The sequence below is a fragment of the Apiospora aurea genome (genome assembly GCF_038362705.1).
Source record: "Apiospora aurea strain CBS 24483 chromosome Unknown utg000005l_segment0_segment0, whole genome shotgun sequence".
NCBI classification, from domain to species: Eukaryota; Fungi; Ascomycota; class Sordariomycetes; order Amphisphaeriales; family Apiosporaceae; genus Apiospora; species Apiospora aurea.
Genome location: NW_027117392.1, coordinates 2,028,883 through 2,047,088, shown reverse-complemented (window position 1 = coordinate 2,047,088; position 18,206 = coordinate 2,028,883). Strand labels below are relative to the sequence as shown.

At 54.7% G+C, this 18,206-nt stretch overlaps 6 protein-coding genes across 6 annotated transcripts; 4 read left to right on the top strand and 2 right to left on the bottom strand.

The window, feature by feature from the left end:
- Nucleotides 1-830: 830 nt before the first annotated feature.
- Nucleotides 831-1,856, top strand: PG986_007203 (uncharacterized protein; the record flags this gene model as incomplete). Its single annotated transcript, XM_066843425.1, has 3 exons — nucleotides 831-890; nucleotides 1,060-1,527; nucleotides 1,629-1,856. Coding segments are annotated over 3 exons (756 nt in total), but the record flags the coding sequence as incomplete, so codon positions are not given.
- A 1,289-nt stretch (nucleotides 1,857-3,145) lies between these two features.
- PG986_007202 (NADH:flavin oxidoreductase/NADH oxidase) lies at nucleotides 3,146-4,453 on the bottom strand (the record flags this gene model as incomplete). The annotated part of the gene is made up of 1 exon (XM_066843424.1): nucleotides 3,146-4,453. The coding sequence occupies one exon, from the start codon at nucleotides 4,451-4,453 to the stop codon at nucleotides 3,146-3,148; it is 1,308 nt and encodes a 435-aa protein (XP_066699536.1).
- Nucleotides 4,454-6,650: 2,197 nt separating this feature from the next.
- Nucleotides 6,651-7,722, top strand: PG986_007201 (uncharacterized protein; the record flags this gene model as incomplete). Its single annotated transcript, XM_066843423.1, has 2 exons — nucleotides 6,651-6,712; nucleotides 6,786-7,722. 2 exons carry the CDS (start codon nucleotides 6,651-6,653, stop codon nucleotides 7,720-7,722), a joined length of 999 nt encoding a protein of 332 aa, XP_066699535.1.
- A 1,330-nt stretch (nucleotides 7,723-9,052) lies between these two features.
- Nucleotides 9,053-10,930, bottom strand: PG986_007200 (uncharacterized protein; the record flags this gene model as incomplete). Its single annotated transcript, XM_066843422.1, has 1 exon — nucleotides 9,053-10,930. The coding sequence occupies one exon, from the start codon at nucleotides 10,928-10,930 to the stop codon at nucleotides 9,053-9,055; it is 1,878 nt and encodes a 625-aa protein (XP_066699534.1).
- Nucleotides 10,931-14,564: 3,634 nt separating this feature from the next.
- Nucleotides 14,565-15,255, top strand: PG986_007199 (uncharacterized protein; the record flags this gene model as incomplete). The annotated part of the gene is made up of 2 exons (XM_066843421.1): nucleotides 14,565-14,905; nucleotides 15,066-15,255. The coding sequence occupies 2 exons, from the start codon at nucleotides 14,565-14,567 to the stop codon at nucleotides 15,253-15,255; spliced, it is 531 nt and encodes a 176-aa protein (XP_066699533.1).
- A 928-nt stretch (nucleotides 15,256-16,183) lies between these two features.
- On the top strand, nucleotides 16,184-18,168 carry PG986_007198 (uncharacterized protein; the record flags this gene model as incomplete). The annotated part of the gene is made up of 4 exons (XM_066843420.1): nucleotides 16,184-16,290; nucleotides 16,372-17,119; nucleotides 17,222-17,925; nucleotides 17,979-18,168. The coding sequence occupies 4 exons, from the start codon at nucleotides 16,184-16,186 to the stop codon at nucleotides 18,166-18,168; spliced, it is 1,749 nt and encodes a 582-aa protein (XP_066699532.1).
- Nucleotides 18,169-18,206: the final 38 nt, after the last annotated feature.

Below are 18,206 nucleotides of genomic sequence, written 5' to 3'. Positions count from 1 at the left end.
CATACGAATCGAGCAGGTAGAGCTCGACCATCGATACGGCCGAATTGCGCGCCTCGTCGAGAATTGGCCAATGAGATGGACGTGTTTCGTCGGTTTACTAAATGAAAACGGCCAATCCCCATTATTGATTGCAGCATGGCATGCATGCATTGCAGCGTACATATAGCCGGACGGCCGGTGATACGTCAATGGGCCAAGTGGGATGGATGGATGCACCTACAGTACGTAAGTATTGTATGTAGAGGTGACCGTGACCCCAAACCTGCGCCAACCTGCGCCGACCTGCTCCAAAACCAACACGACCAAACAAATAACCCACCAAAAAGACCCGAGGCCCACGGCTCGGATGAGACAACCTTGCCCAAGTATGAAGCAAAGTCTGAAGGAAGCCGGAGGTATATGTACCTACAGCAACAGGTTACAAATGAAAACCATTGATGCTTTCCCCTTTGTCAATGTCCAGGCTACTTGAGTACCTTCTCCAACGTAACAAAACCATAACCTTCAGGTCCAAGGGAGGGGGGGATCGGTCCGTCATTATGCGGAGGAGCGGAGGAGCGGAGTCGCCTTGCAACTCTCGTCGTCTTTTGCCCATCATATGTTCGTTCACTCTGTATAAGCCTACCTAGGTACATAGCCTACTGGTTGGTGCCTACCTATCCTTCCTCTTCTCTATTACAACCAAATGCTTCAACCCTCTGCTCGGAGATAACGCCGGATCCATCGCTTCAGATCGAGGGTCGGATTTAGTACGATTGACTGTTCCTCCCTGGTCACCTGCCCCTTCTCCCGCCGCCTTTCCCACCGGTAAAGCTTGCATACGCAAAAAAATGGGCTCGGTTGGCGTCCCCAAAGACGATGAGTTCACCATCTTGGTAACGGGCTTCGCCGTAAGTCATGTCATGCCGTGTGCACTCTTGTCTTCTTACCCTACCTGCCTGTGAAGCCTTGATTGCTGGCAAATTCAAAGAAGAATATAAAAAAAAAAAAAATAACCCGCCTTCTGTTTTGCTCTTACTCGGACCAATGGTATCCAGGAACACCTCAGCTCATCTCAAGTGTCATTTCAAGCCGTTCAAAGACCAATATCCGCTCAACCCGTCCTGGGAGATCGCCCGGTCACTGCCCGAGTACCTCCCTGTCGACCGGGCAAAGGACCCGGCGCACAAGTCTGGCACCACCACCATGCCGCCGCGGGTCCGTATCCTGGTGCGCCCGGCGCCGATCCGTGTCAACTACGAGGTGGTCCGGGGCCTCGTGCCGAGCCTGTGGGACGACCCGGACTGCCCGATCGACGCGGCGCTGCACATCGGCATGGCCGGGCCCCAGCACGCGTACCAGGTCGAGCGGCGGGCCCACCGCGACGGCTACCTGATCAAGGACGTCGACGGCCAGTTCCTCGAGGACGACAGGCGGCGCCGGGAGGCGGGCGGCGACAAGGGCTGGATCTGGGAGGGCCTGCCGCAGGAGCTCCTGTCCGACCTGGACGTCAATGACATTCACAAGCGATGGGCGGAACACTGTCCGGTAGGTTTGAACCATGGTGGTGGTGGTGGTGGTGGCATCATCCTTCCCTCTAGTCTTTGGGGAGATGTGGGTAACTGATTTGCTTCCTGAATTGCTTGCAGAAAGGGCTGGCCCTGAGGATATCCGAGGACCCGGGACGGTACCTGTGCGACTTTATCTACTACTCCAGCATGGCGCATCTGACGAAACAGAACCGGCCACGCAAGGTTCTATTTCTCCACGTCCCCTGCGAGCAATCGCCGGAGTTCATCAAGAGCGGAGGTGAGATTGCGACCCAGCTCATCCGGTCGGTAGTCGAGAGCGAAATGGCCAGCAGGGCGGCCGAAAGAACGTGAGATGCACGTCGAATGAGATGTGCCTAGTTTATGGGGTGTCTACATGTACATATGTAGTTGTGTTGTAGGGACACTATGGCGAGCGGTACACCGAACAATATGTATAAATATATGTATATCGTGTCGGTGGATGAAGCAAGGGTTGGTCCACTTGCATGTACTTGTTTCTGTCCTCGCTTCCTTTGTCTATTGACCAAGTTTTCCTGTGAGTTTTTATTTGTATGATTTCGATCTATTACATATACTCATATTAGTATTACAATGATGTTGTCCGTGGATAGATGGGCATGCAATTGTGATGATGTAGATTTACTTGGTATGTGGGAACAGTCCGGTGTGGGTATCGAGACACCAATCAACGCCTCTGAACCGATAAGACTACACGTAGCCGGCGACTTCGGAGAACGGGGTAAGCAGCATCGGAAAAGTAGTTCGCCGATCATCTTGCTCGCAGCAGTTCGCAGAATCGTACGGCACACAGCACGTGCAGGCCGTGCTGTATTTTAGGTGGTGGACGGCGTCCAAACCGGGGACCTATAAACGTCCACTTGCAAGTACATTTAGTACATTAAGCACATTATCTCACCAATCCAAGAACCGAAGGCTTCATCTCTTCTGATTTGACCAATACCCTCACAACAATTCTCTCTCTCTCTCTCTCTCTCTCTCTCTCTCTCTCTCTCTCTCTCTCTCTCTCTCTCTCTCTCTCTCTCTCTTCCTGTCTCCCTCCCTCTCTCTCTCACCACCACCAACACCACACCGCAAAAATGTGTATGAAAGCTACGTGCGGCAGCTGCAGTATGTTCCATGTCCCCTACCCCCTCTCGCTCCCCCACTTTGCATGGCTCGAGTGAGAGGTACTTTGGTGGTGCACCCGTCTGATGGGACATTTGGCTAAACAGCACAAAACTTGTAGATAAGACGACCTGGTATGGTTGTGGCAGCCACATCCCAAGCGTCATGGACAACATCAAAGAAGACGAGTGGTGCACCTGTGAGCCCAGGGTCGAGGTTGGCAGCAAGAAATATCCGCCCAAGAGAAAGTAGTACGAGGGCGCCGACGTGGTGGGAGGCATCAAATGCGATACACACACCTATAGAGAACACATCATCAGTCTCATTCTGATCGACTATGCTGTTATACCGGGCTTTTATGGTAGTTCTTTATAGTATTTATGAGATGAAGCAACGTGAGGCGAATGGATCATTCTGTAGTATTATCATGTCTCATAAATCCTGTATGCCAGTCCGCATCTCATGCCCTTCTGCCATCGAGCCTACAACTAGTGACGGTGCGCCCTCCAGTTGGAGCGGGCATATTGATTGGGCCACTTGACCTCAACACCGAGTTCGAAAGCACACTTGAGGGGGAACTCGGGCTCCCGAAGAAGCTGTCGCGCCATCAGCACCACGTCGGCCTGCGTCTTCAGCCCGGCCTCCTGCTCCACCTCGATGGCGCCGCACTCGGGCGGCTTGTCCCCGTTGTCCGCCGGCTTCTCCTGCACAATCGACCTCGCCATCTCGGCGCTGGTGATGAACCCGACGGCGCCGATGAGCAGCTTGAGGCCCGCCTTCTGCACCTCCTCCCGGACCTGGCCCGCGATGTCGACCTGGTAGTACGTCGAAATCTGGATCTTCTGCTGCGAGTTGTTGCCGCCCGAGCTCACGTCCAAAAGGTCGACGCCGGCCTGGGGGAGCATCTTGGCCAACCGGAGGCTGTCCTGGACGCACCAGCTGGGCTCGCCGGCCCACTCCATCCACTCGGTCGAGGAGATGCGCAGCCACAGTGGCATGCCCGAGGGGATCACATCGCGCACGGCCTGGATGACGTCGAACAGCAGGCGCGTGCGGTTCTCGAAGCTGCCGCCGTACTCGTCGGTCCGCCGGTTGCTGAGGGGCGACAGGAAGGAGGTAAGCAGGTACCCGTGGGCCCCGTGAATCTCGATCATGTCGAAGCCCGCCTGGACGGCACGGGCGGCTGCATCCCGGAAGGCCTGGACGAGCTCTTTGATGTCATCCCGCGTCATCTCCTTGGGGTGGGGGAAGGTCTCGGAGAAGGGGATGGCCGATGGCGCCCAGACGTTGTCGGGCCAACCCCCTTCCTCGGCGGGCGCGATGGCGCTGGCGGTGCCGGTGTGGGTGGCGACCCAGGGGGCGACGGTGCTGGCCTTGCGGCCCGCGTGGGCGAGCTGGATGCCGATCTTCTGGCCCTGGCTGTGGGCAAAGGTGACGGTACGCCTCAGGGGCTCGATCTGGCTGTCCTTCCAGAGGCCCGAGTCCTGGGGCGTGATGCGGCCGTTGGCGGTGACGGCGGTGGCCTCGACGATGGTCAGGGCGTTGCCGCGCAGGACGAACTGGGACAGGTGGGCGAAGTGCCAGTCAGTGTGGTGGCCGTCCTCGGCGCTGTACTGGCACATGGGCGAGACGACGAAGCGGTTCTGCAGCGTCATGTGCCGCATCGTCAGCGGCTGGAACAGGGTCGGGGCAGTTTCCGGATGGAGGGCGGTGCCGACGGGTGGATCCTGCTTCGGGGTGAAGTACGGCACGCCCGGGGCCGGGACATTGGCCGTGGTGCTGGCAGACGGGGCCATTCTGGTTGGAAGGGCTATAGTAATAATCGTGCCTTGTTGCCCACGGGCGCTGCGATGCTGCGATGGTGCTGCGCAAACAATTAGCCCCTCTGGCCCAGACAGCCCGCGGTCAAAGAGACAGGCTTGGCATGCGTTGGCGAGATGAGCTGAGGATCGATGCCACGATGCAATCCCCCGGTCGAGCAGGGATGCAGGAGAGGGCGGGTGGAGTTTGTTTGGTTTGAGAACGGACGGGCAGGGGGCACGATGGGGGGCGGCGACAGGGACAAGGAAGCGAACAAATTACGTTAGGGACGTGCCACCTACATATAGCGAGGAGCCCTTTTTCTCTCTTTCTCTCCTCTTTCTTTCAGCAGTTGCAGCGCATGTACCTTGCTTGGGAAGAGAGTAGTAATAAGTAAGGAAGTAAGTATGTATGATGGATCGTGGGAAGCGGTGTCGGGCTTGCTTTCCACAATTGCAACCTACCGAGGCGGTCCAGTGCAATTTAAAGGATCCGTCGCAGCCTGTGGCCGAATACACATCGAGATACGTTTGTTGCTGATAGCCTCGGGAGGGGGGTGAGGGGAAGATGACTTAGTAATGAGCGTGCATGACGCGGGAATCCCCTCCCTCCAATCTATTCGAAGAAAGAGTCTCCCTGTTGTTGTTGTCGTCGCCGTCGCACGCAGTATAGGTATAGGTACAGTACGGCAGACGGCACTGGCAGACGGCACTGGCAGACGGCACTGGCAGGCTCACGGGCTCAAGGGTTCACGGGTTCTGGGGACCTTTGCGACACAGGCCGGGCCAATCCTAGTTGGAAACACGATGCGCGGAAAGGCGGCTTGCTGGCTGTGTTGGTTTATTAGTGAGGTACGGTAGTGACATGCGCGTCCTATACGGCGGCCGGGTTTCAGCCTGAGACTCGCGCTTACCTCATAGGCCTCGCAAGTAAAGTAGATCGCGTCGATGGCCGGACGTCATGCAGTGATGCATTCGACCGTCATTGCAGACACAGACACACGAATTGCGAACTCGTTTGGTCGAAGCCCGCCTTGCGCTCAACCCCAGACGAGGAACAAGACGAAACAAAACAGGACGTGGGGCTGCTTAATCGGCGCTCTGTCAGCAATTGAGCATGCAGCACAATGTTTCCATCCCATCTTTCCCAGCTAGGCTACCCGCAGATCAGGGGCTCTATCTGAATCCGCCAAAGAAGGAGAGAAAAGCACAATTGCAGCTGGACAAGGTTCTTGGTTCTGGAGGTTTTCCGATGGAGGTGCGAGGCATGGCTGGCCCAGGAGTGGTCCATGTTCACTTTTGGGGGGGGTTCCAATATTTTGGCAACTCCCGCAACCAGAGATCACGTCCAGCTTTAAAGTAAGTAAAGTAAGGCAGGCATGGAGCACGGTACATGGCAGGCAAGGTGGGCACCGTTTCGTTTCGACGCCTCGGCTTTTCTCTCTCTTTCTCTCTCTCTCTCTCTGCCTCTCCCTCTCTGAGGTCGCTTGTTTCTAGACCTTGTTCGTATCGTGGCTTATCTGCCCGGGTCCGGGTCTGGGTCTTGGGCCGCTTGCGTAGCTTGTGTAGCACCGCATCGCATCGCAACCCACCCCACCCCATCCCATCATTCACACACCCAACGCGCACACAGCACACAGCCGACGGCCATGTTACCTGCGTGCTACGATCCCAAGAGGGTGGGTGTGCTATCCCAGGTAGGCAAGCAGAGTGCATCCATGATCCATCCCTAACCTCCGAGCCTGCTAGTGCTTCCACTTCCACTTCCACATCCACTTCCACTCCCACCAGGGAACGTGAGACGGGGTCCTGGAGAAAGGCCAGACGGATCGAGTCCCTCGTGCCCGATGTGTTTCCACTCGGCACGTTTAAGCTCTTCTAGAAAACTGCCCTCTGCCCGTCCGTCAAGTGTGTGTTTGCTTATTTTGATTTTTTGATTTTTTTTTGCTCTCCATCTACGTCTATCCTGCAGTATAGTCAGTAGCATCGTCGTCGACCCGAGTGGCAGGTTTTCCGCTTCAACAAGACTCTAGCTGGCCTGACTTGTTCTTCGTCGACTGTGATCGCCGCTCGTTTTCTCTTCTTCCGGTCCGTCCGCTGGTATACCGACTATCTCCTTGGTTCGATAATATTGTTAGCAAGCCATAGCAGCAGCAACAACAACAACGACAACGACAACGCCGACACCGACATAATGGCGCCAACCAACTCGGCCTTCAAGGGAGCCTTGCGAGCCGGACGCTTTTCCCTGTCTACGTAAGTTCCCACTCAGAAGATCCTTCTTCATGTCTCTTCCCCCACTTACTGACCGTGCCTCCACGACGTATAGCGTTCTCACATCGGAAAATGTTCAAGTATTTGTCGGCGACGAGAGCCGCGAGTTCGTCATCGCCCGGGAGCTCCTGGCGTCTTGCTCACCCTACTTCCGCGACCGTCTGGACGCCACGGCCGTGCTCAAGCAGCAGAACGCCCAGTTCAACATCCTCTGGCTCGAGGACCAGGACCCTGAGATGTTCGAGCTCTTCACCTACTGGCTCCACCAGCGCAACGACAGCAACATCAGCAAGAAGGACTTCCGGGCCGTCATTGACGACGCCATCTGCAACGACTACGCCGAGGAGCTGCAGTGGGACCTGGTTAACCTGCACCTGTTCGCCGCCCACGTCGTCGAGCTGCCCGCCCTCCAGGACGCCGCCATGGATGCCGTCCAGGACCTGCACCTGATGTGCAATTGGGACATCAGCTCCAAGTTCGTACGCCACGTCTACGTCGACTGCGATCCCGACGCGAGCTGCCGCCTGCGCAAGTGGATCGTGGCCATGACGGCCTGGACGCTGGGCGGCGGCTTCGAGCGCCCCGGCACCGTGCAGCAGATGCACGACCTCTTCGAGGGCTGCCCGGACTTCTGGCGCGACTACGTCGCCCACATCTCCAAGATCTCCAAGAGCAGCGTCCGCATCGCCACCAAGAACCCCCAGCTGCGCCTGCCCTCCAACCACCTGCGCAACGACGAGCGCCAGTTCGGCTTCCGCCAGTGCTCCTTCCACACCCATCGCTCCCTCGTCAAGCAGGGCCGCTGCCCCCACGTCAAGGCCCAGCAGCAGCAACAGCAGCAGCAGCAGCAGCAGCACCGCCAGAGGCCCATGGCGCTGCGCTCGCCCGCCTCGGACGAGGATAGCAGCGAGTCTGAGCTCGAGTCCACCTTCGGCCGCGACGTCCTGTCGCCCCGCTCCACCATTTTCGAACTATATCTGGGCATGCCCTGAACAGGGGCATTCTTCCCATTCCCTTCTTTTTATAACACACATTCTCCCCCCCCGCCCCCTCCACACACCCACTTCGCTTCTCTTCTCTTCTTTTGTTTTCTTTCTGTCATGATTGAAGAGTCTGCCTCATTGCTGAGCAGTGCAGTTGATCGAGCGAGTGCTGCTAGCCCAGCCATGGAGAAATACTCCAATTACGACGGCCACGTTTTTTTTTCTTTTTTCATAATATCTTCTTGGCTGTGTTGATTTCGAAAGAAAGCCATGCATGCCTCCCCTTTTATGTAACTTTTAACAATACAACTACAAACAAACAGATGGGTGGTGTCTCATCTTTATTTCGCCAGGACGGCCAAATAGCCGCACAGACACGGTATATACCTTGGTACCAACCGGTTCCGCTAGGCTTGAGAATAGCCAAGACGCAACTGGGTGCAGATCATTACCCTGCGCGCCGAGAACGTGAATCCGGGAGCAGGAAGGGAGGATGCTTACAGAGCTGAAAGAAAGGAATCTCAGTTGTTGTCCGAAAAAATGGCCAGAACCGCCACCTTCGAAGAGGATATAGAAGACCCAGAGCCATTCGTCTGGGGGGAGGGGGATATTGAAGCCCACCAAGGTACCCGCCCCCAGGAGGGTTCCCTTCTTCCATCGAGTTGAAACAAGAATCATTGAAAATATATTAAATTCAGACTTCATCTTCCCAAACTTGATCGTCTTAATTTCTTGCGTGGATCGTGGATCATGAAACTAGCATTTTTAGAACTCACTTTCCTCAATACGCAGGCAATAAACTTGCAATATCAACTCATCTATACTACTAACTAACCCCTAGCATCGGGTTATAATCATAGGAGCGTAATGAATTTGATTTAACTACGGTCTCCTGCTTCTTCGTAACATCGTTGGAGATATTCTTCCGTTGTGTTGGTATCCAAAACGCCGAATCCAACCAGACAAGAGCCCGGGTTACGGACTGCCATGATATAACGTGACTGTTGATCCGTATCATAGAGACACCATCCGTCATTCATTCAAATCGTATCATATCTTCATTATCGTGAAAAGGGGGCCCAGCCGTAGGCAAGCACTCGAAATGCTTCGCCTAGCCTGGACGTGCCTCGAAACCGTGAAACATCTTCAATCTGTCCTTTCCCCTGAGAAAATTAAGGCGTATCCGTTAATCGTAGCTTGCTTCCAAGCCGCGTGGTTGCTCAATATACTGGGCCCCATCGTCGGCAAAGCAGTAGTTGGTATGTGGTGGAATCTATACAAAGAAAACGGCTGTGCAAGCTCAAGTTGACTGTTGGCCTTCGTCTCAAACTGATCATCATCACCATGGTGACTGAGATCGCCGGGGGACATTATTTCGACTTCGAAAGTCTTTGAGTCGTTGGTCGATGTAAGCAAGTCTTGATGCCAGACTTGACCGAGAAGGGGTGCTTGGCGGATTCGTTTCCGAAGGCTGCTGTACCGTGGCAAATCCCCGGCGCAAAGCCGTCAAGTTGAAACCGAGCGGTTGTGACAGCCTGTTCGGGAAGGTATGGCTAGCGCCAAAGGGAGAGCCCAATCGTGGGACTTGAGGTGCGGCCGCTGCCACAGATGAAGCGGCAGATGCGCCGGTCTCAGTGGGGGCAAACGGATCAGGCATTGCTGTTGACCTAGGGATGAACATACTATCGTTCTCCGTGGATGCTGTTGAGCTGAAAAGAGTTTTGTTTCCTGCTTGACTTTCGGGCTCCGTGGGAGGGAACCCCCAGAGCGCAGCAGACAAGCTCGGGCGCCGACGTGGTTGGTCTTCAAGTGATTTCACTGACCTACGCTTCTGCGTGCCGGATTTTGAACGTGTCAGTCGCACGGGCGACTTCAACAGCTTACGGGCCCCAACAGTATGCGGTTGCCTCCGTAAATCCTCGCTACCAACGAGTGGGTTGGACGAGCTTGGGCCATAACTGCGAGCAAAGAAGGGCGAAGCAAGTCGAGGACGACTAGCCGAGGCTACGTCTTCCAAGGCATGCTCTGATGCGGCTGCCGAGGAAGCCGCTATGGGCGTTGACATATCGTCTGGCTCGGGTTGGGAGCAAGTGAGTTGCGCCAGAGGACCATGCGGCTGCATGGTCTCCGACGTACTCAACGTCAAGGACATCGCCATGTCTTGAGCCGAGAATGCCGAAGGCGAACGGGCAGGTCCATGTCTCCTGTTCCAACGGCGGTGGGCCGCAACCTGGAAAGGCGTAGGACTGCGAGACGTATACATTGCTTTGCCAGGTTGCGAACTGGCCTTGAGCCTGCACAGTTCGCGCAGCTGAGCTTTGGTTGCTGCGCACGTGTGCGGCCACTGAATAAATGGCTTGCTAGACTCCGCGGTGGGCGTGCTGTCTCGGTTCGCGGGAGTCACTGCGTTGGAGCCCTTCCAACTCCGCTTGGCTTCTCGAGCTACGCGATTGCATACACCTTCGGGTGGGATACGGCTCTTTCCCAAACGGAAAGGGGTCACCCGTGGATCTTGCAAGTACAACATATACGTAGACCACAGATGCGCGCTCATAGCCTTAGTCCAAGGGGCTCGCCGAGGCTTCCTGGAGCGCGCTGCAGGTGCAATTGGCAAAGGGCTATCCGAATCATCGCATTCGGGGCCGCTGGCGTTGGGGCAATGACAATCGTCGTCGTCCGAGGCGTGAGAAAACTGACTGTAGAGAGATGACGCGCTTGTTTGGGTGGAGAAAGCCGTCGACGGGCGACTGGACTCGTACTCCGGGCTCGATTCCGCGTCAGAGCCGCTCCAGCAAGATTCGATTGACCAGTCCGGATATTCACTCGCCGAAGACGCTGGCGCAGCATCACCAGCTGGCGTTTTGGGAGGCGAGAATGCGCGCGCCCGTAGCTGGTCAAACAACCCCATGTTATCCTGTTCAATCATGTCTACTTCAGATAGACCATCAGCCATGTCCTCGTCGGTGTTCACGAACGCCGGTTCCTCCACACTCGGTATCGGTACATCAGCGGCTGCGACGGATGCCAGGAATTGTTGTGTCGGCGCATTCAGCTGGGTGGTAATGTTGCGCCGCTTGAGCCTCAGTCTCGGTCGCGGTGGCGACGGAGGCATTTCCTCCATAGGCGCAGAAGGTTCCGGAGTCCTGGGATCACGTTCGCTGGGAGGTAGGCGAAACCCCCTCGGGAGAGTCGCCGCGCCGCATTGTAAGGGCAACATGGTGAAAGTGATAAGTTTCGGGCTTGGAGAGCACTGCGACGCATGTACCGGGCTTGTTGCGATCAGCAGGCACAATCCAGTGGTGCCTGTTTATTGGCTTTTCCACTCCCTTAAAGTTCCGGCAGGCGTGTCGTTCAAGGCGACAGCTCAACTGGTAGACGCGTCTCTGATGTTTTGATGCAAATGCTAAATGCTTGGCTGGGTTTGGGGGCGGCGCGCAAGTTGTCGCAATCTGAAACCAAATCGGGAGATATGCAAGTCGTGTCGATCGGTCCTGGTTGTCTTGCGTAGTGCTGGCTGCTGGTGTTGTTTTTCTTATATAGGATTAGACTTTGGTGGAAAGAAAAAGGAAACGATTTGTTATTGCAGCGTCGCGACGATTGAATAGCGACGGAAGAAGCAAGCAGAGGAAATCCCGCTCTGATCGGGTTCGATGCGTGGTATTATGGTGATGCTTTTTTTTGGTTTTTTTTGTTTTTTGTTTGTTTTTGAGTAAACAGACTACTAGGCCTCTCCCCGCCGGATCGATGGCGTCAACAATCCGTCCCCTCAAGACGGTCTGTAGGGGGAAGCATGTAGGAGCGAGCGAGTGTACTGTATCGTGTAGGGCAGATGAAGCAAGTAGAAAGCAGAAGACGAGCGACGGGAAGCGGGCGGGATAGGATGTAAGTATGTAGCGAGCAAGCGGACCTGAACGAAAGAAGGTAGGTGACAGTCGAGGTGGAGCGAAGACTGGGGGTAGGGGAGGAGAGAGACGGTACCTACAGTACACAAGCGCTGTCCTATCAATCAGTTGGCAGCGACTGGGCTCTTGGGCTCTTGGGTTCTGGACGAGAGCTACTGATCCGATCCAGACAAGAAGGATGAAGGGGAGGGGGGGACTGTACCTATATTGGATGTACGGAGTACCTACTGGAATACCCCGGGCGCTCTAGGTCGGTACATGCCCAGGGTAGAGGAGTGACCTGTCGACGTGCGTACCTCCTCATGCAGTCGTCAACAGTAGGTAGGTACCTCCAAGTAGAAACGCCGTGCTATGCCCTTTTCGGCCTTGCGGTTGGGATTGGGATTGGGATTGGGATTGGGGGTGCGGTACATAAGCGACCAAAGCAAGACGGGAAAGGCCCTGAACCACCACGCCTGGACGCCAAGTGAGCCCAGCACGGTACCTGTGCGAGCCTGTGTGAGCGGTGCAGCCAGTCGAGGGCCTAGACAGATAGGCTTAACGCTCGACTGGGTTGAGACCTTGAGACCAGTCCACTGTGTCCACTGTGTCCACTGTACTAACTCTGAAGTTGAGCGGTCAGCCTAGGTCGAGCCAAAGCGCGAACATCAACTATGGGGGCCCTGTGTTATCCATGTTGCAGATACTTACAACCAAGAAATGCCGTGGGGAGATGGGGGGGGAGAGAGTCTGCGAGGGAGCGAGTGCGCGAGTGAGGGCTGAGAACGGGCCCCCCGGCTTGGCCTGACCACACTTGATGGCATTTTGGAACAACTCCAGTGAGGGGTCGATTTGAGCGATATGTACGGATGTAAGATGTAGCTAGGTACGAATGTAGGTCATAGAAGTCCGTGTTGCGAGACTTGCGAACTCCAGTTCGCAAGACACTGGCATCAGGACCAAACTGCACTCGCTGAGTGGTGCAGTGGTGCAGTGGTGCAGACAGGACTCTCTACCCTCAGGGCAACTCGAAGCAGAGGCGCCACTGCATGTCCCTGTGGCCGCTGCAACCCTGCCGATGCAATACCAGTCCGGTTGCAGAGAGGACTGCATTGCATCAGGTAGGCATACATCTGATCGACGGACCGCGGGTTCGAATGGGTGAACCGATAGGAACGCAGTCGGCCACGACGAGGGCCAGTGCACTCAGGCGTCTAGTAGAGGCGCAAAACCACTGGACAAGGAGCAAGGAGTCTCGAAGCAGCGCCATGCGCAATGGCAATGGCCATCCCATACGAACAAGCAGCCATCGGACGACGGCAAGAGGTGAGCCAAAGCCTAACAAGCATTCTCGAGACAGCGATACGGCCGCGCGACTTGTTTGTCAAGGACGCGGCGACTGCAAGAAACCGGTTGAAAAGCAATGGCCAATTGGCAATGGCCCAGACGGATGGACGGATATGGGGTAACGTATAGATCTGTAGCTTCATATGTACTTAACATAGTGGACATCTTGTGGTGGGGGGCTCTGCATACTGAGATAACTGGACGGGAGGAAATGATAACATCTCTTACCCAGTATCAATCTGGATCTCAAACCCCTACCTGTATGAAGAAGATGCACTGTGCCTACTTGCCTCGCCTTAGGTTCGTTGCTCAACTCAATTCGTGCTTGCTCGTGATGCAGACTCGGATCCCCAGAGACCCAGAGGCCAGAGACCCTGCCTGGACGTATCAAATATCACAACGGCGATCTGGAAGTACGTACTGCAGCCAGTTCGTTCGTTGCAGGCACGCACAGCCGAGCCAAAGCAGATGAAGGGCATGTGCGGTGAGACATTTAGCAGGAGTCTGGAGCCTGGAGTGCGGTAGTGCAATGTAAGGTACTGCATTCCGCGGGCACTACTTACTTACATGTAATGTAAGTACATGCAGGTATGTAGGTAAGTATGTAGGTAAGTATGTAGGTAGGTAGGTAGGTAGGTAGGTAGGTATGAAGTAGGTATCGAAAGAGGGTGGCTGGGAGACCAGGACGTCGTTACATCAAACTCATACATGCGCACAGTACGACTATGCCGAGTACAGTCCAATATAGTATGTGCGTGCCTGGCCTGAACGATTTGACTGGGTTGACTGATTTGACTGATAGGTTGACAGATTTGATGCACCACCCCAAGCTCGATAGATGTTTGCAACGAACTGGAAGAGGGATGATCCCTTTCATAGGCTAGGCCAGGCCAAGTTCCAAAGACGAAATAAACTCACCCGTCGTCTCAAATCCAACCTCGTTGATTTCAAACGGCGGCTATCCGTCATCCCGGCGGCATTTCAGATGCCATCCCATCGTCGGCGCTCGGTCGAAGGCTCGAAGCAGTGGAAGCGAAAGGTGAAAGTGAAAGTGATGGAACGAAAGCGGGATGTGACAGATTTGGACACCAACCAATCAGCGCCCATCTACGCATCGCGAAACTGACGCGTCTACGCGCCTGAAGCATCATCCCACAATGTCCATGTCCGTGTCCGTGTCCATGTCCATATCCAACTCCAACAGCCCATGCTTGAGCGATTGGAAGAGTTCCAGCTTCCTTCTCTCTGTGGTTCGGGCTAGGCTAGCATACCTAATGCATACATGCATTCCCGTTTGTCCTCCAATCGTTGCGATACGTATCGAATACGTTTTCCAACTATCTGCAGACTATCTGCTAATAGTCATACCCAAGTTGCATAACGGTCCTCAGTCGCATACCGGTGGTGTGTCACGGCTGAGGGGACCATGTCATGTCATAGTTTCTGGGCTCGCTCGCAGCCCGCTCATCCTACGAAGGACAACCGCTAGTTCTCCATGTAACTGCCTTCAGGAACATCCCATCCACAGAGGGCCGAAACGCATGGTTCGAAATTCCTACACATATGGCGACGGGGCAGTTTTTAAGGGCTGAAGGGGCCAATATGTTGTCCAAGTAAAACGCTATGGGACACAATCACCTTGGGCTAAAGCATTTGGGGCTCAAGACTTTGATACTGAACAGCCAAGCCAGCCCTGTCGCCGTCGCCTTTTCTAGGCTAGTAATCACTTGGTGCCGTTCATCTTTCTTCTCGCGTCACCATGTTCGATTTGCCCAGGGTATTGTCGTCACTCATCAAGCTCCTACTGTTACCGCTCCTCTTTGGCTGGTCTCTATACTACTCACTAGGTACCTTGGGTCTCTGGAAGTATCTGCGGTTGTTGATGATGAGAAGGTCCACTTTGTGGACAATCTTCTCGAGACCCAGGCAGATGGCGATTTTGACGTCGAGCTGAGTACTTCTTTGTGTGTTGGGCTAAGACTTGGACCAAGGAACTGGTCCTCAATTGCGATGCCCCATCGGGTGGCATGCCTGGACCCTTTCCACCTTCTGCCCGCAGACGAAGGTATACTGGTCTATAGACGGACTCTTTGACACACCGATGGCCGCCTAGTTCTAGCGCAGCCTGAGATGGGCTTCGCAGTTCCCCGAGGACTTACTTGGGCTACAAATCGAACCCGAAGACTCACCTCTGGCCCTTGCTGCTTCGGCGTTCTTCTCCCTGCAGAAAAGGCTCGAGTCCCGTGGCCCAGACTTCCCTCCCTACGAGGAGCAAGCGGCGCATTATTTGCGTTGCCTGGTGGAGTTGGGATAGACCTGCTCGACTCGGATGAGCTCGGGTATCTCTCAAGCCTGAGCTAGGATCGGTGATAGCAGCCTCGCCTGGAGTGTCGCTCTGAGAAGAGCCGTGGCCGGCGGCACGGTGGAGAGCCAAGATGCCTACGCCCAGCAAGATCTGCCATCATGGGCGAGGCGAATGATTACGACAACATGGAGAAGGCAACCTGGTCATCAAGTTTAACTATCTACTTTGAGTGTGGTCATGTAACATATGTACATACCGTAGGTACATATATGTCGTTGGGGCCTGGCATGAAAACAACCTTCATGTTGTCCTCAGATCTAGGTAAGCACTCACTCAAGCGGGAATGTGTAGTAGGCACCGAGCTATGCCATTCACTTGAAGTAGTATTGGAAGTCTACACTATTTTACTTTCAAATGGCTAGTAAAGGTCGACATTGCCATGTACATAACCTACCTGTAAGTAGCAATTGCTGTCGGCCACACCGTGGATAAAATGATAATGATATAATGATTGATGGACGGAATGGATCTTGATTGATAGGGCTTAGGTGCTCCAATGAGCACCCGCACTATTGTCTTCTAGTGCCTCGGCAGGATCCATGCAGTTGGAGACTCGGGCACTGCCTGATCTGATGACATGCTTAGCTTGCAAGCTTGGCATCCACCAGACAGACACATGCGTCCACACATACTTCGTACCTACTTACACATTGCCTTGCATGGGTCTGCGGTGCTGGCTGTCCTTGTCATCAAATCGTTAACGAGTCGAAACTGGTCTTCGTCCATCACCTCTGATCCAAAGACACCTACAATTAAAAAAGCGAGAAAAGAAGAATTGAAATAAAAAGAAGGAGAAGCGGAAGAAAAAAAAAACGGACAGAAGGAAGCAATCAATTCAAATACAACAGCACGGACCGAGACTTCCAAACTCGAAACCATGGCGGCCATCACCGAAGCCGTGACTTTGGCCAATTTCGAGGCTAAGATGCCTAAATGGACTCCCGACCACCCCAACCACCTTTACGCATTAGTTGACATGGGAAGGTTCGTGATACCGTCCAACAGCTGTGTTGTTGCCAGTAGTCTTCATCTCTAGGCAGTGGATGGTGGCTGACTAACTCGAAGCAACGGCATTCGCTTCTCCATCTCGGATCTTTCGCCGCCACAGACTCGCCTACTAAAGTGTCTGTACAAGGAGCGTGCCGCCATCTCGCTCTTCGACGCCCTCAGCACTTCGCCATCAACCGCACCATTGAAGTTTCCGCCCGACACCATCACTCGTGTTTCTCAAACCCTGGCCCGCTTTAAGGCCATCGCCGACGGCTATGGGGTGCCGCCAGCGCACACTACTGTCTTCGCTACAGAGGCCATGCGTAAAGCCGAAAATGCGGCGTCCATGCTCGAGGCTGTCTATTCTGCATCAGGACTCGGCATATGCGTCCTGGCTCCCGAAGTCGAGACCTTGTTCGGCTCTGTCGGCGCAAGAAGTGGCTTCGCGGAAGTGGACGGGCTCTTTCTTGACCTTGGTGGAGGATCAGTCCAGATGACGTACTTGAATTCAGCCATGGACGACTACGAGATCGCCGCCGCACAGTCTGGGCTGAGCCTCCCATTCGGCGCTGCGAAGCTAATCAGGATCATCCAGTCCGGCGAAGTCAAGCAGCAGGAAACCGCGCGGTCTGACCTGAACACAGGGATGCAGAAAGCCTTTGTAGATCTGCAGAACAAGTTCCCGACCCTCAAGGCATCGAGCTCGGACACTGCAGGCATCGATGTCTATCTCTGCGGTGGTGGTTTTCGCGGCTATGGCAGCATGCTGATGCATAATGATTCGATCCAACCATACCCCATCCCGGCCGTGGGTGCCTATACGGTAAGTAACTCTGGCCGGCCATCTTGCCCGCGTTAAGCCCCCTTTATGAAACAGTGGGACCCTTTCCCAGAGAGAAGGGATACTAACCTAGAGAATTGCTAGGTTCCCGGCTCATTCTTCAAGGAGAGCAAAATGATGCGCAAAGTCAACGAGGGGTACGACGGTAAGATCTTTGGCATGTCGAGTAGGCGACGAGAGCAATTTCCTGCTATTGCCACGGTTGTCGAAGCGCTAGTCAGCAGCGTCCAAAACATACGCAGTGTTACTTTCTGCAGTGGTGGCAACAGAGAGGGCGCCTTGCTCATGAAACTGCCCAAACAAATGCGGGAGTCCAGGCCTCTGTCACTTCTTCGGCAGCCCGGGGATGACACCAGTGACGCCACGTTGCTATCTGTGATGGAAACCCTGAAGTCTGCGGCCCCTCCCGGATTTGACGCACGCGATGTGTATACGGTCTTCACGCTCGACTTAGGGCCGTTGTTTGTTGAGGCAATCTGGGCGCGTCTTGGGCAGCCTGGTAGTGCAAATGCTGCCTACGAGCTACACCGTGCCATAACCCGGGATCCTAGTGTTCCTGGTTTCACGCATCTCGCACGTGCAGCACTCGCTCTTACTTTGTGCGCCAGATGGGATTCGGACTTGGGGCCTGTAGATCGCCAGCTCCTTTTGAGTCTTCGGCAATTGGCACATGCAGCATCGCCAGAGGTGGTATTCTGGGCGGAGTATTTTGGTGCAGTCGCCACTGTCTTGACTACACTCTGCCCAACCGAGCCGAAGGACCCTGAGGAACTTGAAAATATTGTCAGGTGAGTAACTTTGGCCCGGTCACGAACTTCCACTAAAACATCACGCGCTGCAGATTCCGTGCGGTCACTACGCAAGGGAAAAAGAAGGATCGTATTGAGCTGACTATACTGGTTTCCGCCAACGCCACTCGCGGAATTGATCTCGCGAGCCTCCAGAGCCTTTTCAAGAACATTGGGAAGCAGAAGAAAAACCCATACACTGTGAACCGAAAAGTCGAGCCGATCTTTGTCCAGACCTCATAGTTCAATTCGAGACGGGCGGACGGATGACAAGCCTCGCT